The sequence below is a fragment of the Botryllus schlosseri genome, chromosome 3 (genome assembly GCF_051294905.1).
Source record: "Botryllus schlosseri isolate E-star chromosome 3, Bs_hap1, whole genome shotgun sequence".
Taxonomy (NCBI): domain Eukaryota; kingdom Metazoa; phylum Chordata; class Ascidiacea; order Stolidobranchia; family Styelidae; genus Botryllus; species Botryllus schlosseri.
The window spans coordinates 36,219,771-36,245,503 of NC_137238.1; the positions used below are offsets into that span (position 1 = coordinate 36,219,771).

The 25,733-nt window shown below is 38.9% G+C and overlaps 1 protein-coding gene across 2 annotated transcripts; it reads left to right on the top strand.

The window, feature by feature from the left end:
* Positions 1-1,947: 1,947 nt before the first annotated feature.
* LOC145436445 (uncharacterized) lies at positions 1,948-25,733 on the top strand. Of its 2 annotated transcripts, XR_013914314.1 has the most exons (14): positions 1,948-2,258; positions 11,952-12,030; positions 14,113-14,182; positions 15,598-15,812; positions 19,012-19,241; positions 19,422-19,544; positions 19,663-19,772; positions 20,035-20,164; positions 21,099-21,269; positions 22,103-22,236; positions 22,371-22,489; positions 22,801-22,932; positions 23,649-24,597; positions 24,644-25,733. XR_013914314.1 is itself a non-coding variant. In XM_080313790.1 (13 exons), the coding sequence occupies exons 1-13, from the start codon at positions 2,195-2,197 to the stop codon at positions 23,800-23,802; spliced, it is 1,731 nt and encodes a 576-aa protein (XP_080169916.1). In that variant the 5' UTR covers positions 1,948-2,194; the 3' UTR covers positions 23,803-25,733. The 2 variants fall into 2 exon arrangements, 1 of the variants encoding a protein (XP_080169916.1); XM_080313790.1 differs by having other exon boundaries at positions 23,649-25,733.

The window sequence follows — 25,733 nt, forward strand, 5'->3', positions numbered from 1 at the left end:
TTGAAAGAACTTCTTGGAGGTGCAGAACTTCAATATACAATTGAATTTGAATGATATTTTTACATTGAAATATAGCCGGTGTTAGAATTAGATTAGAATTAGAATTAATGAATTCGCGAAAATTTTGAAATTTAATTACATTCCTAATTAGAAGCAGGAGAAGCAGAAATTAGATTAGAATTACAATGAGATCATAGAGACATTTCACAAGCCATTTACATTTACAAGTCTCAGTGTAAGCTCTTGAAGAGCCAATCAGATCTTCCTAATAATGTATTACGCGCTGTGAAGCGGGCCATTCGAAATAGCGTGTGATTCTGAAGGGTCGATTTTGCGGGAATTTGAAACGAAACAGTCGGCACGATCAGAGGGATTCCGAGAGTCTGTAATATAATTTTATTGACTCGCTCATCTCGCGACACGGCTTTTCGATCACGCGAAGTACAGCAGATACAGATAGATATACAGTTGAATGGTAAATTCGTATTGAAATAAACCCGAATATTTTCTGTTGACACTCGTCAGCAACTAGTAGTGAATTGGAAAGAACGTTGTAATCAACAATCGTGTCACAAAATATGACGTCACCAGCATGAAATTTCGAATAATCGGGCGAATAGCTCAATGAACTATTTTAGATGGTACACGAACTCCTTTTGTTTGCACAGACTTGGTTGGCGTTGGCGTTGTTGATATATGATGTTATTTCCAATTATCTACTAGTTGCTGACGATGACTCCTGAAGAGTGCCAGCCGATAATGTTCGGGTTATTGAATTGTATATTGAAGTTCTGTACCTCCAAAATGCTCTTCAGATAGATATAGATACACACACACAGATACGTACAGATGTTGACATCGTTTGTTTGTGCCAATATACGAGCGAAGAAGCAGGCGGACTCGGACGTGTACGTAATCCTAGTTGTATAAATGGACTATAATTAGAGCGACATGACAGTAAACTAATTCTAATCTAATTTGTGAAGCGTTTCTATGCACTCATTTCCATTCTAATCTAACATCTGGCTTTCCTGTGAAGGCTACAGGAGAACTGTATAGTGCGAAACGAGCCAAGCAAACCCGGCCTAAATCGCTACATCTTGTACTTGAGCTGAAATTTACGATGATACTTCTACTTGAGTAGGCCTGCCAGGAGTCGCTATTTTGACCGACTCTGATTAACTTACGGGACAGGTGTGCGTTGTATATGCTTGTAACTGCGTTAGTATCATTAGATGGAATTTCATATACACGACGCGCTTACGGTGATATTAAATCGTATCTCGCGGACTGCCTATTATTGCCCGCATGTTTCCTGTTTACCACGGGACAGCTGTATGAGTCTACCTAGCCTCTAAAGCTTGAGGCTTTAAAAGGAGTCTTTACTGAGTGTTGTTGTCGCTGGAGGCTGGACACGGTGAAGTCAGTATATCTCATTTCCGCATTCCAGATGAGGTGCGTTTGGCGGAAATTTCAAAACAAGGATTACACTTTGACGTGGGCATACGCCAATTTAGTTCACTACCGCATTTTGTTTATATTTCCTGACACAAGTTAGCGCAGGCGTGACCGTTACCGTAAAAAGGCTGTAAAGCAGGGGTGGTAAACTATATATTACTAACCTAAGGACAGATACGCAACTCAAGTCTTCACACTTGAATACCAAGAGAGCTCTACTACTGAGCCAGCTTGAAGCAGCGTAATTGGTAGCCCTCTAGCTGGCGACCCCAGCGCTCAAATTGAATACTATTGATCTTAATCGAAAGCTATTGTCGCTCTGATTCCGAAAATACAAATTTATAGCTGGTCTATAAGTTGGAATTGACCCAGAGTTGGTGTGCATCGTATTTTTAGGAAACCTAACAGTTTTATCAAGTTGCCTGTAAAAAGACGCCCTAATATACAAATGCCCGGTTTCAAAAATGTCAGGATGCCGAGTGAATTATTACGTTACGTGTCGCAATCACACTTCTGTTTACCACGAGTCGAAAATACTCGAACAACAGTCATCGTACGGCAATGCGTTGCACGAATGTCTTCCATGTGCGCTTTTACTATTTCGAATTTCCGTTTAACAGATATAAATCATCGTACGCCGGTACAGCCTTCATTAATAAGTATATCGTAGTTTTTTTGGAATAGTATATACCCGGAGTCTTTAACTGAACGGAATATACTCGAGGATACATTGGTGATGCGTATCAAGTCGGCTGACAACGCAGGACACGCCCACGCGTACTTGAGCAGAGATCCGAAAGGTAACTAATTAGTATTAATTTCCTATTTTCATTGTGTGATATTTGAATGATATATTGATATTGAATTATACCCGAATATTTTCGGCTGACACTCGTCAGGGGTAATCGTCAGCAACTAGTAAAGAATTGAAAAGAACATTGTAAGTCAACAATCATATGATGTTTGACATATCGCGATTTCAGAATGCTCTTATCAACCTATAAATCGGTATATATAATTCATATTCAGCTAATTACCAATCGGTATAGCGAAATCTGTATAGATTGGTAGGCGACAAGGGGCTAGAAGGTCTTGAATTCTGTCACCACCCACGTAACATAGTCGGCAACTAAAAAACTTGGCTCGAGTCATGCGCAATGACTCGAGTCCAAGTCGAGTCAATACACTGATTGACTCGACTCGAGTCGAGTCATTTCCGTATTTTGAAAAAATGACTCGAGTCAAGTCGAGTCATCAGAAAATCGTGACTCGAGTCAGACTCGAGTCGAGTCATGACTCGAGTCATTACAACCCTGCAAGATTTATCTACTTTTCCAGAGTCATAAACAAGCAGAATATGGTAAGATATATCACAGATAGGGTTGCACTTAAAACAAAAATCCAGGCCATGGCGTCACGAATATTCAATTGTCACGTCATAGTGGATTGACTTTGACAATTGAGAATATAGGGTAATTATAGCCCCTTTGGCGAAATATCTGCACTATTGCTGTTGAACGGACTATTTTGACGATGCCAACCATCCCATATCGATCGATATACGTCGGCTGTATCCGGCGGTAATTGTCCGTAGGCTCATACAACATGATTTTTGGAATGTATTTACACAATTATGGCATAATTTTACAAATTGAAATTATGTTTGAAACACTGTATAAAACAAGTTTTAGGCAAAGTGTTTTAAAACATCGTTTGTTTTAAATCCAACCCTAATCACAGCTATATATATCCCATATATATCAATAGATTGATCAATGAATGCATAAATTACAAAAATATAATTGACAAAGATACAGAACATGAAATCCAGTGAATAGTCTATTTGGCGCTAGTAGAGTATGCACACAGTATTTTGAATTGCGGAATATATTACGTACATTTACAGTGCGTTGTACAAAAAATACAAATTCATTGGAATCGTTTAACGAAACAAGAGTATCACATAACGGTCGTTATAAGCTATAACGTTTTAGCATATGCAAAGAGAATTTGGTAGTATTTGCTCTTAAACTGGGTATACTGCGTCTAGCGTCTGCGTTGATCTAACAAGATCAAACGTGTTATATGTAGGCTAGGGGTGTTCAAAAATGACTTTTTTTCTCAAATCGTACTGGCTACTTGGTGAAATTGTTAGGTTACCTAATTTAAGCCCACACACAAAATTTGGTTCAATTCCGGCCAGTAACCGCTTTGCTACAGGAGAAGAAAGTTTTTTGAATTTGAACTAGAACTAGAACTCACTTTTGAAAACTTGCAACTTGAACTAGAACTATACTCACTTTTTAAATTTGAACTAGAACTAGAACTCCCGTACTCCATTTTTAAAACTCGCAACTCGCAACTAGAACTAGAACTACCCACTTTTCATTACTAGCAACTAGAACTAGAACTACTAATTTTTCAAAGTCTCAGCTAGAACTAGATCTAGAACTGCTAACTTTCCAATATTTGCAAATAGAACTAGAACTACAACTACCCACTTTTCAAAATTATCGACTACAACTCGAACTACTCACCTTTTAACACTTGCAACTAAAACTAGAACTACAACCACCCACTTTTCACAACACGCAACTAGAACTAGAACTACTCAAAACACGTTGCTTAGTTGACTGTCAACTAACTAAATTGGTAGTTCGCACAAGTCTGCATACATAATTCGAAATGATTCGAGATGTCATTGTTTTTATGAATTGTGAAATTGCGTGCGCGAGAAATACCGCGGTAGTAAATCTGTTATGTCACAGTGTTTCGCGCGCTGCCTTGGCGAAGTCGCGCGTCATGACATCACATATCAACGATTTATCATATCGCGTTACCGAAATTCTATATCAGCCAGACTTGGTCAGCTTGATAATTCTAATTCTCGAATTAGATGGTGGTAATCTAATTTTAATCTAATTTGTGAAATGTTACTTTGATCTCATTTTAATTCTAATCTAATTTCTGGTTTTCCTGAAAATGCTACAGGAGAAACGAGCCAAGCTTGCTGTACAGACATTTGCAATCCTCATGGATATGGGAATGACATTCGCATTGATATTAACGGAACTTGAGTCAATTTTTAAAAATTCTGATTCAGAGTTGAAATCAACTGTGTATACGGTATATAATTCTAATTATTTTGGATTCAGAATTGAATTGAATTTTCAAGTTTTTGCGAATTCAGTGATTTAAATTTAAATTTAATTTGGTAAGAACTGTGTAGCTATAATTCTAATTCTTTCGATTTCGTAATTTAATTCAATTTCCTAGTGCTAATTCTAGTCTAATTTAAAATCTGTAGATATGACTCTAGTTATTTTGGATTCTTAACTTAATTTAATTTTCAAGTTTTTGCGAATTCAGTAGTTTAATTTAAATTTAATTTGGAATAAACTGTCTAGCTATAATTCCAGTTGTAATGTATTTTGTAACAGTTAACAATTTTCAAGATGTCCAAGTTTCACGTTGCGTGGAATTCGTACAGTCCCGTTTGTAAGCTCAGTTACTGGGATACGATGTAATCTCATTTCGGCTTTGGTTTGAAGTCTAATTTATAGATCCTGTGTAAATACCGCGTGAGTGACGTTACGTAATGTTAGCGTATAGGTCAAAATTTATTGAATTTATGAAATATAGCCTCCGTGACATGACCTGAATATTGAATTGAACCAATACACGCGAAGGTGCACGGGTACTTGTCCTTATAGCCTAATAGTTTGAAAATTCTGAATTTAATATAAAATCGGCCTCATTTTTTTTTTTCAAATCTCACCGTTAACCCCCCGAAATTGTTACGGTAAGCTGTGTAAAAAAACGACGCGTACCAATTTTTGCCCAATTCCTACCGGTAGAAGCGAAGTTATTGCGGTTAAAAATTTTGGATTCGCAAAAATAACCTGTACTGTGGCTGATCCCAGAATCATTGATGAAAAACTCAAATAACTTCGCTTCTACTGGTTGGAGTTGCGACGAATTTGTTTTGCGTTACTTTTGTAGACAACTCATCAATTTTATGCAGTTGGCCGCCGATATTTTTTTATCAATAAAACGTGACAGATTTACGCTTACAGGACAAGTTTGATAATCGCTTGAGTATGAAGAAGTAATTCGTTACTGACCATTTGCCCCGATATGCCCCCACCCGTTATAAAACAAGGCCGATACTTTCCCACGATTTAGCCGCGGCCCATTCAAGTAATCCGTCAAGTCCCTACGTCATAATCGATCCCATTGTTGCTTCGGCTGACAATTGCCAAGTGAAGTGTCTATGTTTGAAGTGCTGGACACCAGCTATGGTGTTCCGGCGAACTTGCTTGACCCGCAAACTCTGTGATACATATCCAAGTGATTATGTTTTAGCTCTGTACAAAAATCTGTATACTGACTTTTGTTCAATTTGGATTTTTAATGGTGGAACTAGATTTTGGGATGTGTATGCAGCACTTTTACTGGTGAAGTTGTCACAACCGCATGGTGACTGAATATATTTCGACGATCGCGCCTGTTGGTAATGCCACCATTCGACTTGTGTTATTCATTTTGCAATTTTAAAAGTACCCGCCCAAGCAATGGCGTATAGACAGGAGGTAGAATCAGAGAACCCTCCCCCTTTACAAGCTTGACTCTACCCCCCGAAAAATCCCTTATTGTCTTCTCGGAGAAAGTAATTTGCTTATCCCTTATTGAATAGTATATTCATATTAAATGAACCCGAATATTTTCGGCTGACACTCGTCAGGGGTAATCGTCAGCAACTAGTTGCTGACGATTACCCCTGACGAGTGTCAGCCGAAAATATTCGGGTTCATTTAATATGAATATACTATTCAATTGTATATTGAAGTTCTGTACCTCAAAGAAGCTGTTATCCCTTATTCTGAATACATTCGCATATTGTTCCTATTTTTTCTTCGCGCCGTTGTTTCGAATCTCAAATTTCAAATTCGACATTTCATGCCGGTGACATCATATTTTGTGATACGGTTGTTGATATACGATGTTCTTTCCATTTCGTTACTAGTTGCTGACGATTACCCCTGAAGAGTGTCAGCTGAAAACATTCGGGTTCATTTCAATATCAATATAGCCTACTATGCAATTGTATATTGAAGTTCTGTACCTCCAAGAAGCTCTTCTACAGCTTTGTTAGCAAGTCATTACTGAATAAAATCTATCTAAATCTATATTTTTATATACTGTAATTGACATTTGTTTATGGGTATAGAGACTTTAACACGAGCAAGATTACCTGATCCTTGTTGCATTTGCATTTGTACATAGATTTAACCCGATTAGGTAATCTACTATAATTTAGAACATTGTCTGTTCCCAAAATACCCTTTCTCTCCCACTTTCGTATTACTTGACGTTTTGTCTCGGTTAGCGGCGCGCCCGAGTCCTACGATAAACTGCTAAAAACGCGCGACAATTTCTGTTAGCTTGTGGACTGCCTCGTCAATTATGCGCTGATTGAGGCGACCCGCTGGGAAGTAGAATTACGCTCGTAAATATCTGCTAAAGTACAAGTATTTTTTTCAAGTAATTTAAACGTGGGTATTGCAGGCCTGGTTTTGGGTAAAACGCTGAAAAGTCTTGGCGAGTGGACGTCGCCGAAAATCCTAACCACGGGAACATAAATCTTATGTAGTAACAATCTACGCGACCAGCGCTGAAAATCACAGCAAAACGTATCGATTTCCTAAAACAAATACCAATCATTTATTTTCTTCTAAGCGCGAATACCCCGGGGCGTAATATACTCGGTCTAGGATGTTTAGGGACTTGGAATTATAGCGTATACAAAATAGACTATAGTCGGCTGCTAAAAGGCAGGCTAGAAATTACGAGGGAGATAAGTTTGCTGTGATTTTGGGTGGATTATCTCTGTTTACGGATGGTGTCGGGATCGAAAATGCGGTTTTCAAGACAGTTAGTTGACCGCAGTTAGATTTGGTGCAAGGTTCAGGAAGTATTAACACTGGTCAATGCTAGTGATGGGGAAGATCGTGTAGCCGAATGCGTACAATTTGAGAGCTATAGGAAATTTCTGCGTTTGCGAAATAGGTTACAGTTAGAATTATAGCGACACAGATTTTTACAGAATTAGATTAGAATTACTGAATTCGCTAACAATTCTGAATTAGATTAGTTGATCATAACTTCACATAATATCATTTCCGCAAACGTGCGTGTTTTTGTACTATATGTTTCGTATGCAACGATACGACAAATCCAGGTTTTAAGACTTCCACAGTGGGAAACCTACAGTTCTCGATGATATATTTACTGTTAGTTGAAAGTTGCGTATCATTCCATAACAAGACATAGTTCTATTTCCAATTAGGTATAAATACAGTAAAAATACAGTAGGGCTCTTCAAAAATGACTTTTTTTCTCAAATCGTACTGGCTACTTGATAAAATCGTTAGGTTACCTAATTTACGCCTACACACCAAATTTGGTTCAATTCCAACCAGTAGCCGCATTGCTACAGGAGAAGAAAGTTTCCATTTATTATATAAAAATAAATAGCATGAAAGTGTTAGGTTGTGTAAACGATGTTCACCAAATTTGGTTCAATTCCAACCAGTGGAAGCGGAGTTATGGCTGTCGAAAAATTTGGATTTAGATAAAATAGTGTTTACGGTGGGCACCACTATAATAAATAATCAAGAATTGGTCACCGTAAATACTATTCTATTTATAACCCAAATTTTTCGACGGCCATAACTGCGCTTCCACTGGTTGGAATTGAGCCAAATTTGGTGAACATCGTTTCTATAGACAACCTAACACGTTCATGGGGTGAACAGAAAATTTTCAAATTTGTTGTTAGTTATTTTTATATATTAAATAGCAACTTTCTTCTCCTGTGGCAATGCGGCTACTGGTTGGAAATGAACCAAATTTGGTGTGTAGGCTTAAATTAGGTAACCTAATGATTTTATCAAGTAGCCAGTACGATTTGAGAAAAAAAGTCATTTTTGAAGAGCCCTACTATACAGTTCCCTGTAGCATTTTCAGGATAGCCAGAAATTAGATTAGGATTAAAATGAGTGCATAGACACGTTTCACAAATTGGATTAGAATTGGCTTGGCGTCACTATCCTGTCTAATTAGCCAACCTGGAATTATTCAGTTGTCCAAGCCTGTTATCGGATATTGTCGTCCGGTGTTTATTATACCATTGCGACTTATACTACAGTGCCGCATATACAGGCTTTGTATATGCGTGGGCCAGGTTCAATCCGGGTTTATTACTCACATCCGGTAAAACTTGTGGATTATGCAAATGTGGAGTAATCCCGCGGACATAACAGTTCAATTCGGTTCATACTTCATTAATGCTTATTAATACATTTCAAAACACCACGAGATTGCGATACAGTGTATAGATAGGAAGGTATGCGGGACTGTAACCAAGTCACAAGGCTCCGAGTCACAAGTCCATTTCACTTTGATAGTTTTGACTCAAGTCGAGTCAATTTCAATTCACCACCGAGTCAAGTCCGAGTCCAAGTCAGCGAGCAGAGGTTCGAGTCCGAGTCATGGTATTATCACTCGAGTTTGAGTCCAATTTATTGTGTTGACTGCTGAGTTTCCAGTTAAAGTCTTGTTAAACCCACTTTTTATAACTCTGATGGTGATATCGAATAGTTCGCATTTATACTAATTTTCTTCACTTTTAGCAGTTTCTGGTCGCGTTTTTAAGTGCCAGTATCAATAGATGAAATCCCAATAGTGTGGTTACTTCACTATTCTTGGAAATTACAATGAAATGTCGGTCTCGACCGTCTGGGTCTCGAGTCATATGACATGGTCCGAGTTATGCGCAATGACTTACGTCGAGTCAATAAACAGATTGACTCGAGTCGAGTCCTTTCAGTATTTTGAGTAAATGACTCGAGTCATTACAACCCTGGGTATTTGCAGTGTAGTCTTTTAATCAGACACAAATCTTGACATCATAATTCGCAAACAGCCATACAATAATATCAACTGATAGTACGAAATCGAAGTTCACTATCACTGCATGGAATTCGTCGTCATATTTCTTTTGATACCCGCGATTCTATGTCTCTTTTAAAAGTCATACAGTAGATTACAATGTATTTTGATTGGTGATAATCGTGGTGCGTGATAATTGTCACTCTTTTATTCGCCCAAGAACTATACGCCACCAACCATCAATAGAACCTTACGTCGCTCGCGACTAGAACTAAAACTACTCAGTTTTCAAAATGCCCTAGAACTAAAACTACTCACTTTTTATGAGCCGCAACTAGAACTAGAACTACTAAAAAACGGTACTTACTTGGCCGTTAACCAGCTAGATTAGTAGTTTGTACATTATAGGGGTGTTCAAAAATGACTTTTTTTTTCAAATTTCGCTGGCTATTGGTTGCCGCAGGAAATTGTTAGGTTGTCTGAAAAAACGATGAACCACGAATTTGACTAAATTCGTACCGGCAGAAACGAAGCTATTGATGTTCAAAATCTGAGATTTCAAATCATGGTATTTAATTAAAGAATTTGCCACCGTAAATAGGCCTACTATATTTTCCAAACCCAAAATTTTTCACACCAATAACTTTGCTTCTACTGGTTGGAATTGAGACAGATTTTGTGTGCATCGTTTTTTTTTGGACAACTTAACAATTTCATGGGGTAGCCAGTAAGATTATTTTTATTAAATAAATCCAATGGTTTTTTCTCGTATTGTAATGCCTCTATGGGTTGGAAATGCACCAAAGTTGGTGCGCAGCCTTTAATTAGGTAACCTAACAATTTTATCCAGCACAATTTGAGAGAAAAAGTCATTTTTGAACATCCTCTTATTGTACAAATCGGTAGTTATGTCTCTGTATATGGGTGCCATCAATAAGTCAGATCGTGTTACGGTAATCTCCAACGCAGACTGTAGTACACCGGCTGCTTTCACGATTAAATACTGTCGATTTTCACTGCGGAATAGTATTCCAAAGTCGCAGTTCGCCCGCGTGTATATATCCGAATTATGTAAATCCACACGCCACGAGATTTTGTACGGCGATGCAATATCTGTAATGAAAGCGATTAAGATGACTTTTTCAAAATCGGTCGTGTTTCGCCTGCGTCAAAACAAACGGCGGTCGTCAGAATTTCTCGTAGTCGAAACCGCCTGTAAGGAGTGTCTATGTTTTCACGATATCGCGCGTACGTAAAGCGGATATGTCGCTGGAAATCACCGATTCCAGCCGGTGTTATGGATCTGTGAGAATGGGCCGAAGTTTGTTTTCGTTAAACGCGAAGAAATCTATTTGCAGCCCGCTAATAAACTCAATCTAATCGCCCGATTCGGTCTGTAGGACTCGAATAACATTAGCGGCATAACGTTTGTGGAAAAAGAATTCGCAGTGTTATTCCTACAGGGCTAGGCGCTATGAAATTATACTCTGCTTGCAACTAAGATTGAATTTATCAATGAGAATTATTGTTTTGATGCTATTTTCCACTGTGGAAGCCTTGAAACCTCGATTGGTGGTATCGCAGCATACGGGAAATGTAGTACAAAAAACATATATGAAGTGGTTATCAACTCACAGCAATGTCACAAAGTGCAATCAAATAGATATGGCCGCAAAAATACCAAATCGCCTTTATGTGGTGTAGAATTGGCCTTATATTCTTTGCTTACTGCCTCACAAAAGATACATATTATATGAAGATACATATTCTTTGATGCAAGTTTATACTTAAACTACTTGGAATTAAATAATGCATCGAAACATTTCACTAATTATAATTATTATTACTATTATCATTAAAGCATCAAAGCATTTCAGTAAGTAGATTAGAATTAGAATTAGATCATCGAAACATTTCGCTAATTAGATTACAATTACAATTAAAGCATCACAACATTTCACAAGTTAAATTATCTAATTCGAATACCGGCATTTCGCTCTCGTTAGTGTAATTAGATAACTATAATTACCTAGTTATCCAAGGCTCTCGTACGTTTTGCGAGCAGAGGTAATCATTGAGGAAGTACTTGTAATTTTGCAGACCACTCAAGTAGGTTACGCCTACTCGCACCAATTACTCAAGTGTTTGTAGTTTTAAACTACTTCTGCTTGACAATTTTCAGTGTTTTCTTCGCGAAAGTAGATCTCGAATATTTTGGAATCGCTATTTATAGTTGTGTTTGTGTACAAATTAAAGATTTTACATTCACTTTCAAGCCTTAAAAATATATATCAATATGTCAAAGATATCAATAGTCCCAGTAGAGCGAACATTATAGTTCTGACGTCACGAAAATCACCGATATTTTTGTGTATGTCTAGCGACCGATACCGATATTTTAAAGTTCGATGTCGATAAATTCTGTCAACGCTAGGGCTTTTGTATTCTTTTTGTATTGCGAATTACGATAACGGCTCATCGTAAATTATCCTCCGTGCTGACAGCTTTGATGACGCGTCGCCACCTCTTGTTGTTTGCAGATCCGCTGCCTAACCCGCACGAGGGCACCAGGTATCGAAATGGTCGCACGAAAGAATCGGAATTAATCGCGGACGAAAAGTGAGTGCCTTCAAACTTTTTGTACATGGCAGAAAATTTGGTTTTTTATCCGGAGTTTTTTTGGACCGTGCCCTGAATTCTGGCGACGGTTCTTTGTTATAAATTGGCTCTCTGATTCGGGCTGCTACATAAACTGTCAATTGTTCCAAATTAGATTAAAGCTATGCGTGTTTCCGAATTGAATTATTTGAAGAGCTTCTTTGAGGTACAGAACTTCAATATACAATTGAAAAGTATATTTATATTAAAATGAACCCGAATATTTTCGGCTGACACTCGTCAGGGGTAATCGTCAGCAACTAGTAGAGAATTGGAAAGAACATTGTATATCAACAATCGTAACACAAAATATGACGTCACCAGCACGAAATGTCGAATACGAGAGCGTTCAATGTACTATTTTAGATGATACACGAACTCTTTTTGTTGACACAGCCTTGGCTGGTGTATTTTGATAAAAGTCGACTCCAAGGCGCACAAATGAAAGTGTGAGCGACCCTTTCCGAGTATGCGAAATATGTCGTCTCGATAATTTTTCGCACAGGCGGGATTATCCAACAAGTGTTTGCCAATTGCAGAATTTATGGCCTTTGATTGGTCCGCATCAATCTTGAGCGGGTGAGTTAAGGGTGAGCTTTTCATCGAGCGTGTTCTAATGACGGTTCTGGTGACGTCATATTTTGTGTTACGATTGTTGATATACGCTGTTCTTTCGAATTCTCTACTAGTTGCTGACGATTACCCCTGACGAGTGTCAGCCGAAAATATTCGGGTTCATTTTAATATGAATATACTATCAAATCGAATTGAATTAGTCTGACAACTTTACATTTTTTCCAAATTAGATTGGAACAATTTTTCCCATCAAAATTTGATTAGAAATTAGAATTACCAAAATTATCAATTAGATTGTAAATGCACAGCAACGCAGTTTTTCAAATTAAATTAGAATTCAAAATACAGCTACGCATGATTTCGATCTAGATTACAATTAGAAATTGAAGCACATATTTTTTCAATTAACATTAAAATTAGAATCATAGCTACACATTTTTCCAGAATACATTAAAATTAGAATGACTGCATTCGCAGAAACTTGGATGGGAAATTCCTAATTAAAACGAAATGCTGCGAAAATCAAGTTGAGTTGATATCAAATGCTGGTTGAATCTCACAAGCACGAGAATGGCAAATTTCTGTACACCAAGCTTGTCTCGTTTCGCACTATACAGTTATCCCGTAGCATTTTCTGGAAAACTAGAAATTAAATTAAAATACGCATCAGAGCAGGGCCGGCCAACCCATGGCCCGCGGGCCATATGTGGCCCGCGAGAAGGTTTTGAGTGGCCCGCGAGGTAATTTTAGAAATTAATAATATTACAAAAAATGGATTTCCCAGATTGCGAACCTGCATGGCCAGTCAAAAATTTGATTAGTCTGGCCGCAACACTTGGGACGTGACGACTAAAATATCAGTTCTGACGCATTGGCATATCCATGGACCAGTCAAATTTTGGTAGATCTTCGTAAATCACAATAAAGCAGAATACTCTGCGGTAGATTTATATCAAGAAAAAAATTTCTTCACGCTTCCCATAATATGTTGTCACTCGATTTCTTGCTTATATTATTGTTAACCCCTCCTGAAAATGAAAGAACGCCGAATGTACCAGATTAAGTCTAAGTATAATCGCAATTATGAGAAAAAGTGTCGTCCAACGTGCGACCTTGCGTTTGCGCTCGCAGAAAGACCGTCGACGATGAAACATAGGCATAAAATGATTCACGCATCTTGGCCGAAGCTTTCGATATCGGTATGTCCACATTGTCCAGGCGCCGAATAGTCCAGTTCTTGCAAACTGAGCCCACAAATACGCAGCAGACCCGCAATAAACTCAAGTAACAATAATATTGACCTATCAACTTTGAAAAATTTTCGCGCTTTACGCGGCTGGTGGCCCGCGCGAGGGTTCGTCAATGGAATGTGGCCCTTTGGCCGAAAAGGTTGGCCACCCACACCTGCACTAGAGCATAGAAACATTTCACAAATTGGATTAGAACTAAATTACTATTATTATTCAGGTTGGATTCTCGTGGCGTGATACCCGAAGAGAACAACAATAACATCGAAAGTCATTTTGTGAACGGGCAGGTACGTTGCGTTGTTGCTAAGTGTTTGGAATATATTTAACATATTTTCACCGTAGAGTAGGGTGCAAACTGTGGGTGCGAAATAGGTGTATTTACCAGATTTCCATCATAGCGTAGAGTGCAAACCGATACAAGGATGGAAATTAGGTGTATTTCACATTGTCGCGCAACCATACTCTGGAAATAGGTATATTTCGCTGATTACACATAGTGCAAGGTGCATATCTAACCACGGGTGGACATTAGGTGTATTCCAAGGATTTCCACCATAGCATAGTGTGCAAATCAAGCTATAGGTGTATTTAGCAGATATCACGATAAGAGTAGGATGCAAATCCATACCTGCGTGTAAAATAAGTGTATTCGCTAGCTTATGACCATAACGTAACGGTGCAAATCCAGCCATGGTGTAAAATGGGTGTATTTATCTCATTTTAACACCGGATATGGTGTAAATCAAACGATAGGTGAAAAATGTGAGTATTTGGCAGATTAACACCTTATCATGGGGTGCAAATCAACCTGTGTGTGTAAAATAGGAGCATTTCGCCGATTTACACTTTAGCATAAGGTACAGATCAAGCTATAAGAAAAGATATGGGTATTTCGCCTATTTAAACTTTGGCCTAGGGTGCATATCAAGTGTATCTCACCGATTTTAACCATAGCATAGGGTGTAAAGTAGGCTATTTGCAGAAAATAGCAGTGTTTTGCCTCCAACACCTTATCATGGGGAGTAAATCAATGTATGTGTATAAATTGGGAGGTGGAAATAGACGAAATAAACCTAATTCCTTTGCAGTGTGAACATACCGTAGTATTTAATGCTATGTTACTATTCTATTTCTTTTTCTGTGTTAAACATATACCGTCGCAATTTGCCGTTATGCAATCTATGCACGCAATCAAAGCTTGCCCCAAGAGGTGCGAAAACAACGCCACCAATTTTCGATCAGTTACGGTCCGCGAATTCCCACTCAAAAATCGGATATTCGTGAGAATGTAGCGATAAAGCCTTTCACCCGAACTCGCGCTAAATTTTGCCAGCCGCACGGCGGTCAGGTATCGAGATTAAGTGTTTTATTGGCCGCGATATCGTAAGATACGTTCGTTATAGAGCTGCAGCGTCTAAGTTAGACGGAACGGTGGATTTAGCGATATTTTGAGAGCTGTTAGCGTAAGTATTAAGACCAGGCCTTCGATTACGTGGAAGATTATTAACTCACTGCTTTGGCGTGTCATTATATTGTGCAAGGAAGCTAATGAACATGATTGAATATATATCTATTTGAAATAAACCATAATCGTCAGCATTTAGTATAGAATTGAAGAGAACATTGCATATCCACAATTGTATCACGTCTCCGGCATTTATCGCATCGATTTTATCAATAATTTTTCAATAATCTATCCCAGAACCATATCATCTACCCGACTGTGAGCAGAAACGTGCACGAAATGGCCGTGCGAACGAAGGTGATCTCAGTCAAACGAGACATCCAGCCTTCCACCAGCTCCTACAGACAGAAGCCCTCTGTTACGCAACAGGACTCGAGCAACGGAAGCGTTCCAGTGAAACCCAACGGGCGGGTGACTCCGAAAATGGAGCCGCAGCCGAAATTTCAATTCAAGTGAGATCGGTTTCTTGCTGTAAATTTGCGTGAAAATTTCAGGTTTCACAATTTAAATTCAAGTCAGAAATGCGGGTACATTGTTTTTACGGAATCAGATTATAATTAATACTGCTGAACTCCAGGCATTTCGCTCTAATTGATCTAATTAGACAACTAGAATTATTTAGTTTTCCAATTCTGATCGAAAATAGGTGCATTTACCATATTTCCGCCATAGTGTACGGTGCAAATCAAAAATTGGTGCAAAATAGGTGTATATATCAGGTTACACCATTAAACAGGGTGCAAATCAAGCCATGGTTGGAAAATCGGTGCATTTGACATATTTGCACCATAGTTTAGGATGCAAATCTGACCATGGGTACAAAATAGGTGTATATACCAGACATGGGGTGATTACTTCATGAATGTAATCGATTGCGATTACGATTACTTCTGAATCACGCGATTACGATTACGATTACAGCAAAATCAGGAAGTAGTCGATTACGATTACGATTACATTGAAAAGTAATCACGATTACTCACGATTACATTTATTTTGCATCGTAGTAGTTATATTGGAAGACAATACATGGATTGCGCTTAATAGGCCTAATGATATAACAACTGTCTCTACAAAAGATGGGACATTTCCTTGTTACGTCATAATGTACCCATTGCCCATTTTATGAAGGACGGTTTATCGCACACAACGTTTTGCATTCTTGCCAGGTCCATAACTGCCGCAACCCAAATTCCCCAACAGGGTGGGGAGCGTGGTTGGACGGTAGGCTACTCAAAAGTATTTCGTATACCAACATAAATTATAGAGTATTTTCGGGAGATTTCATTAACTTGGGAATTCTCTTTGAGCTTTGCGATTTAAATGTCTCTAGATAGCTTGATTTGGAAATGCATACGTCTCCCCCTCAAGAAATAAAGCATGTATCATTCATAGTAATAGGCATTTATGTGCCAGACAATAGCGATTCTCGACACATCAAAAGACATATTCAGTTTCGGCCAACATGAGACTCCACGAAGTGTGCTACTAAAGAAATACGGAAACATAGTGTATGTGTCCAACTGTCCATTGTCAATAGCCGCGCTGGGTGGGCGAGATCAAAAGTCCATTCCTTTCAATCTGAGCCCACGATGAAAATGCCACCCGGGCACCCACAGAGCATTCGACATGACAATTTGTGAGTGCGTCTCACGCAAGTTTTTTTTTTAGTCTGCTATATTTGGGTCACTACAATCACTATCTTTTGGCTATATAACAGACCGGAGGTCACGAATTAACAACATACAATAAAGTAATTATTGCAAGATACCAGATATTATAATTATGAATTATGCGCCCCCTGCTCTTCAGGTAAATCTGGCCATCGGGCGCTGAGATAGGATTAAAAATGCAATATAATGCAATTACCAATATTATTGATTAAATTAAATCTTCAACTTCAAAATTGACTACTCTATGGGGGCCCAAGACCAATGTTTGAGTGGGGGAAACTTTTGCGGTTTTGATCCTGATTTAGCTACAACACACGCTAACATGGTAAATAAGCCAATGGCTATGGCGGCAGGTCCAAATGTTCAGTAAAGAATTGTGAAATAGTGATTAGCGACCGTTTTGAGTAGAATAATATGAGAATAAGAGAAAGTGAACATAAAATTCTGCCTTCAACTTAATGCAGGTAATGTAATGCAAGCTGCCATTACGAAAACGGCAAAACAACGGCTCTGTTATGATATATATCAGCAGCTGTTGATTTTAATGCTTTGTTGTCGAAACCGTAATATTTTATTTGACGAGTACAAAATTTCAAGCCTTTGTCTGGTGTAGGTTCGTACCATATAGGCCTACTGCTCGCCAAGCAGCAAAACTGAAACTGCATTTAACTATAGAATTAGTACTATTACATTCTATAGTTTAACTAAGCAGAACCAAACATCAATACAAAAGTTGCTATTTTAACTTAGACAGAGAGTTGATTAATTATCCTGTTGCGAGGTAGTGGTGTCTGAAATGTATTGATAACCCGATATATACAGCACGATGGGTTTTCTTACAATCACACTATTGTACATCTAATATCTATTTACCATGTGTGGACTCTTCTTACGCTAAAACGAGCAAAGCTAATAGGCTACCTCTGACGTAATAATGAGCAGTGGCATTAGAAAATCCGACGTTTGTGCTCTCAATAACTAGTATAATATCTATTCCTTGTTCACGAGTGTTCAGTTTCTGTCACAGTCCTTGTACAAATAAAAAGTAATCGTTCTTTCACAAAAAATCGATTAAATATGGGAAGTAGTCGATTACGATTACGATTACTTCGGGATTTTTTCGAATGTAATCGATTGCGATTACGATTACTTGAAAATGCTGTAATCGTCGTAATCGATTACGATTACTAATCGCGATTACCCCATGTCTGGTATATACCAGGTTTGCACCATAGAATAGGGTGCAAATCAGGCCATGATTGGAAAATCGGTGTATTTGACATATATGCACCATCGTTTAAGGTGTAAATCGAGCCATGGGTACAATATAGGTGTATATACCAGGTTTGCACCATATAGAGTAGGATGCAAATCGAGCCATGGGTAAAATATGTGTATTTGAGATATATTTTCAGCAGAAATGCTGTGTTAGACTCGTTTCACCCAGTGAAATTGGTGTATGCGAGCAAAGTTTGGTACCAAAACCTGATTTCAGATCGTCTTTATGGCGTAAATCTGGGATATACACAATTAACGTTTACAATATTCTTGAAAATCTAATGTTATTTCCGCACGTTTGCGAAACTTCGATTTCCGTGCAACGTGAAAGACAGAGGGGCGATACTGATCGATTTCGTGTTGATTATGATGGACGATTCATTCGTCACAATGGAATTGTCGCCCTCTTGATAGAGTTGACGCGTTCGGCTGTATAAGAATATAATCCATTACTTATGCATGGCTGCAGATATCAGAACTGCTTATCGGTTTAGCCCATCTGATATGTTTTTAACAATGCCGTAAATGGGTAACCCCATAAACCCATTTATTCGGGATATGTGATGTCTGCAGAACCCCAGGACCCCTTGAGCAAGCAGTTTAAGTCTGAAAAAGCCAAATTTCTTTGTTACTGATCACCTGTGTGTAAAATGAGGTGTAAGTCTGCTTATTGATAATGTAAATTCATTCATTTTTTCAGTAACGTGCCCCCGAAAAGCCCCCGCACCCCGAACGGGGTCTCCCCGTCCGCGTTTTTCTCCACACCGTCCACGCCGAGCGTTCCTAGCACGCCTTCGGCGGCCGGGACGCCGCAAACGCCCACGGTGCGCACGCCGCCGACACCGTACAGCCCGCAGACGCCGTTCACTCCGACTACGCCGAGAGATACGTTCGGAGCTTTTGATGTGCCAGGGTCGAGACACTCTTCGTGTAAGTATTTTCTTGCCGTATATTATTATGTTATGCAACCGTAATATATACATCGATTCCCTCACATTACGGGACCTGCTTGTAGTGTAATTCACTTACATGTACGTTGCTATCATTATTCACAATATCGTGCACCGAGATCGATATTATAACCGTTTCGAATTGCTCCAATTTTCACAGCCAGCAGTAGTACCCTTCCCTATCCAGTGTCGCCTGCTCTGCGATCTCCAAACTATTTCAATGCGTCGCCTACCAGACTCACCAGACAGATGTCAAGCTACGAGAGGAATTCTGCGTCGGCAGGTTAGCATTGCGGTTGGGTTCTATGGGCGTATTTGTTTTGCTATGTAATTTGCGAGAGCACGTTGGTTATGTCGTGATAAACACTAGAAAATACGTCACATCCGTGTTTCGTTGACAGATTTGGACAGGCTGAGCGCCGAGCTGGTGCAGACCAACGTTTCGAACGCGCCCAAGTTCATTAAAGACACGTCGGCGTTCTGGTACAAGCCAGACATCACCAGAGACCAGGTAATAGAATAGAACTTTGTCAAGTTACATCAAGGGTGAACAGTACTCACTAGCGAAGTAATTTTACTTGTTCGGTGTGCTTGAATAGATTTACCTTATACTGCTGACTCGAGTGGTTATCATTTTCGACTGCTTCCAGTTCACTATAGGCGTAGAGTGGTGACTTTTTATTTGCTGGGTAACTTATAGCCTTAATTTGCTTGAGCGCCGATGATGACTATGCTCACGACCTCTGAATATCGGGTATCGATGTCAATTCCAGGCTCTCGCTATCCTACAAGATAAACCGCCCGGAAGTTTCGTGATACGCGACAGCAGGTGCTTTCCCGGCGCGTTCGGACTGGCCCTGAAAGTGGACCGGCTCCCGCCCGCAGTTCAAGCTAAACCTGGAGGTAAATAGGATGAAAAATATATTGATATTGAGATGAACCCGAATATTTTGGGCTGACACTCATCAGGGGTAATCGTCAGCAACTAGTAGGGAATTGGGAAGAACGGTGCATATCAACAATCGTATGATTAAATATGTCGCAGGCATAGAGATTTTGTGTGGTATATTTCATAGCAGACTTCTACAACTAGAAAATATCATATTTTTAAAAATTATATTAGAATTAGAATTATAGCTGCACAGTTTGTTTTTTCGCATCAGATTGGAATTAGAATTATAGTTAGTGTTTTTATTCAATTGGATTAGAACTGGAATGATAGCTACACAGTTGTCTTTTTCAAATTCGACCAGAATTAGAATTATACCTACACAATTTACTTTTCAAATTAGATTGGAATTAGAATTATACCTACACAGATTTTTCCGAATTACCCTAGAATTGGAATTAAAGCTACACAGTTCTTTTTCAAATTAGATTGGAATTAGAATTATACCTACACAGATTTTTCCGAATTACCCTAGAATTGGAATTAAAGCTACACAGTTCTTTTTCAAATTAGATTGGAACTAGAATTATACTTACACGTTTTTCTACAAATCAGATTAGAATTAGAATTATAGCTACGAAATTTTTCCGAATGAGATTACAATTATAGAACTACGCAGCTAATTCAAATGTAACATCATTACAATTATGGCTGCAGAGTTTATTCCAAATTAGACTATAATTAGAATCATTAAATCCACGAAAACCTGGCTCGTTTCGTACTATACAGTTTTACTGTAGCATTTTAAGGAAAACCAGAAATTAGATTCGAATTGAAACGAGTGCGTAGAAAAATTTCACAATTAGACTACGGGCATTTCGCTTTAATTAGTCTAATTAGACAACTGGCAATATCTAGATAAATAACAATTAACATTTCGCATTCCAGTCGACATGAGCAACGAGTACGTACGCCACTTCCTGATCGAGATGAGCTCTAAAGGCGTGAAGCTGAAAGGATGTCCCAACGAACCGATATTCGGCAGCTTGTCGGCCCTGGTCTACCAGCATTCCATAACCCCGCTGGCCTTGCCTTGCAAGCTCATCATTCCAGATGCCGGTGAGTTCTTCTCGATATTTATCGCATGATGTGATAATAACAGTGGCATAGCGTACAGGTGTTCATGCTCATTGCCGTAATTTGATTTATATCGTTATTCTCCTTGGATAATGATAATATCACTCTAAAATTATATGTTCATCGCTATCCTTCTTGCGAAAATTGATGATAATATCACTATGGTATCTTATTTCTATCATTCATTTTGTCACAGGCCTTGATAATTTCACTGTGAAACCTTACGGTAGTATTCTTCTCATTGATAATATCTTCTAAACCTTGATTTTAATCGTTCGTCATGCAAACGCCGATACTATTAGCAAAAGAATCTTATTTTCAAATTTTTCTCCTTGTTAACATTGATAATATCACTACGAAACCTTATATTAGTGTTATTAGCCCTGAATCTTATTTCATTGTTTTCTACTTGCAAACATTGATAATAACACCCTGAAACCTAGTTTCCATTCTTTTTCCATGCCAACATCGATAATATCATTCTATAGTCATATTTTTGGTCGCTTTCTTCTCGCAACATTTATAATTTTACACTAAACTCGTATTTTTATCGCTTTTCCTCTGTTGCATATTGATGTTCACGTTGGTAACCCTTTTTCACCGTTTCTTCTTGATATTACCACTGCTAAATCTTATTCAAATTGTCTTTCTTCTTCCAAACATTGATGATATCAATCTGAAATCTTAATTCAAGCGCTTTTATTCTTGCGAACGTTCATAGTATCACTTTTAAACCTATGTTTGTCATTTTTCTTGCGAACATTGATAATATCACACTGAAACTCGAATTTTATCGCATTTTTTCTTCTCGCCAGATCAAGAAGTCCCAGAAGAGGTCCAGAACGGCCAGAGCGACGCGGTGGCGGCCGCAGAACTGCTGAAACAGGGAGCAGCCTGCAACGTAATCTACATAGGCTCCTTGGACATGGAGTCCCTGACAGGACCCAAGGTGGGGTGAACCAGTAGCCTAATTCTAATTCTATTCTAAACTTTGAAAAGCTGAAAATTTTCTAGTTTCTAACTTTAAGGCGAACATCGTGCTGCCCAAAAAAGGCTGGTCTTCATACTGCGACTTATTTTCAGGCTATTGAAAACGCTATCACGAAAACGTGCGCCGCAGCCAAGGCGAAACCAAACAAGACTTCTGTGGTTCACTTCAAGGTGTCGCCCCAAGGGATCACTCTCACAGACCTGCACAGAAAGTAAGTTTATTTGCGCCGTTTTTCTTACGACTCCAAATTTTTCGTGTCGATTTTTTTGCCTCAAAATTTTCAGACCGTATATCTTTTTGTTCTTAGTTTTTTGCGCTAGATTTTTTCGTGCCACGATTTTCGCACCCAATTTTTTGCACCGAATTCTATCTAGTCATGATTTTCAGGCCGAAAAATTCCTAATTTTTTCGCACCAAAATTTTTCCGGTCAGGTCTTGCTGGTAAAAGTTTTTCGACCCAAAATTTTTTAACCCAATATTATTCGTGCCAAATTTTCAAACTTTTGCCATTTTTCTTTCCAGAGTGTTTTTCCGCCGGCACTACCCGACCACTTCCGTGACATTCTGCGACCTGGACCCGCAGGGCAGCAACGCAAAAGACCGGCAGGGCAGACGATGGGACGCCACCACCGCAAAAGGCAGCCCCGACGCATGGTGGGTGGTCCTTTTGGGACGTTCATTAAAAGAGGATTTCAGGAAATTGACTGACGAAAATTTGTAAAATCAAATGTAGTTCCTATTGGTAATTAGTAGGTAACTACTATTTTCTGAGTAGTTCTAGTTGCGTACTTTGGGTAGCGAGTAATTCTAGTTGTAGTTGCAGATTTCGAAAAGTGAATAGTTCTGGTTTTTGCTGCAGATTTTGAAAAGTGAGTAGTTCTAGTTCTAGTGGCGGATTTTGAGTAGTTCTAGTTCTAGTTCTGGTTGCAGATTTTGAAAAGAGTGAGTAAATTTAAGTTGTTGTTGCGGAATTTGAGTAATGATTAGTTGTAGTTGGTCATTTTGAAAAATATCTAGTTCTAGTTCTAGTTGCGGATTTTGAGTAGTTCTAGTTCTAGTTCTAGTTGCGGATTTTGAGTAGTTCTAGTTCTAGTTCTAGTTGCAGAATTTGAAAAGTGATTATTTCTAGTTGTCGTTACGCATTTGAAAAAATGAGTAGTTCTAGTTCTGGTTCTAGTTGAGGATTGAGAGTAATTAGGCGTTTTAGCTCTAGTTGCGGATTTTTACCCAAAATCGACGTAAATTTCTATTGATAATGTAGCGTCGGGTCCAACCATTGTCAGTAGTATCGCATAGCAAAGCTAGGAGTTTTAATAATCGGATATAACTTGATTATATTTACTAAAATTTTCGGAATCTCTCAATTCCAGGATGTTCGGATTCGTGGCGCGCAAGATATCAGGCTCTAACGACAACGAATGCCATATATTCGCCGAACTCGAACCGGCCCAGCCTGCGCGGGCCATCGTCAATTTCGTGACCCGTATCCTCATCGGGACCCACCGGCAAGGAGTGTCGCCCTGAGTCTCGCTTGTGCACGCACGCACTGTGATGGTACGGCCCCCCGGTGCTAGGGTGGGGGCGGAAACAGAGACACGGGGTCGTTTCTAAACCTCAGTGTAAAGCAGTGGTTCCCAAACCTTTCAGGAAAATTCACGAAACAGTACCTTGACAATTCTTTAAAATGACTCGCGGTCCCTTAAAAAATCAAAACTAAGCAACACGTTTGATTTTATGGCGTCCACCAGACTTGTGCAAACTAACAAACTAGTTACCTTTTTTAGTAGCTCTATTTCTAATTGTGAATTTTGGAAAGAGAGTATAGTTCTAGTTCTAGTTGTGCATTTTAAGAATAAAAAATAATTTAGTTGCGAGACAATTGAAAACCCGTAGTTTTGCGCAAACCGCGGTGCCTGTGTTCTGTCGTGCGATGTTCCAGCGGCCATTGCTAGCGTAAATCCGTCACTACTAACAGTGACTAAGTCAGGGGCGGGTTTTGGGGTCGGAACACGTCCCGTTTCAAACTTGGAACCCCGCCCTTTTGAAACGCCGATTTTGTCTACGATATTTCTAAGCTCTTTTGCACTTGAATAATTCATATTACCAGATATTGGTTAGTTAGTTGCGGATTTTTGAAGATAGTTATACGTCTAGTTCTAGTTGCAAGTTTTGAAATATGAGTAGTTCTGCTTCATGTTATAGTTGCAAATTTTGATAAATGAGGGGTTCTATTTCTAGCTCCAGTTGCGCGTTTTGAATAGAGAAGTTCTAGTTCTAGTTGCGAATTTTGAGACATGAGTAGTTCTAGTTCTAGTTCTAGTTGCGCATTTTGAATAGAGAAGTTATACCGTAGTTCTAGTTCTAGTTTGCTAGTTTTAAAAATGAGTAGTTTGCGCAAGTCTGGTGTCGATGTGACGGGATGGCTGATATTTTGCGACGATCTCGTCTATGTATGTAAGACGAGGCAGCCCGAATATCGCGAATCACACTCAACCCCCAAAACGCCGGTTTTAGCACCAAAATACTCCAAATTATGCTCATTACCGCGATGATTTTGAGCCGCCTTCGAGTCTGCTTCAAACAATAGGTTGCTGAAATCCAGATACGTCTTTGTACAAAATAAAGTGACAGTCGTATTTTGACAATGAAACGCTATATTCCGCGTAATCGGTCTTAAAACTGAGGGGGGCTCGTTTTGTAGCCCCCAAAAATCCACATACCCACGACTTATCTATCCAAAAACATTATATTTTGCGTTCGACGCTCGGCCTGTGTTAGCCTGCCAGCCTTAGTTTGGGTTAGAAGGTCGTATTTTCGACGTTACTTTGTGTTCGCATTTGACAACGCTGTACAATGTATATTTTCTTTAGCGGTACGCGAGATATTGGTGTATTTTCTGATTTTGTTCTATCTTTTAAAATTCAATCTAAAATCATGTCATTTTGCATTTCATATCTCATTATTTTCTTGTTTACTCTTTCATATTACAGTGGCGGTAGCGCTGTTTTGGGTTTATGAATATTGTCTTCTTTATGAGTGGTATTGTTGTGATATTTCAAATTTCGTTGAAAAACTTTGCATTAGCATGTTGGCTTGTAACTAGAGCCGAGATGTAAACCTGGCATTGTAGTGTTTGTGGTAGCGTAAAAACTCGACCCGAAACCTACATATAATTATCGCCTCTACCTTGAGTGATTTGAGTATAGCCTAACGGATGCCTGCTACGAAATGGCGTACGCGCAGCAAAGACTGTCACGGAGAAGGAACCGAGATCTTTTGTGCGTTGCACGTAAAGATTTCAAGCCTGTAAATATCATATGTTGCAATATGGTATGATATTTGAAATTATAAAGTGTCCGCCAGGGGCCCCCGGTATCTGCGCAAATACATGTTTGAAGCTATTTGTGTAATAAAAAGTTTACTAATTAAATCAGTTCCACGGAGATATTTTGAAA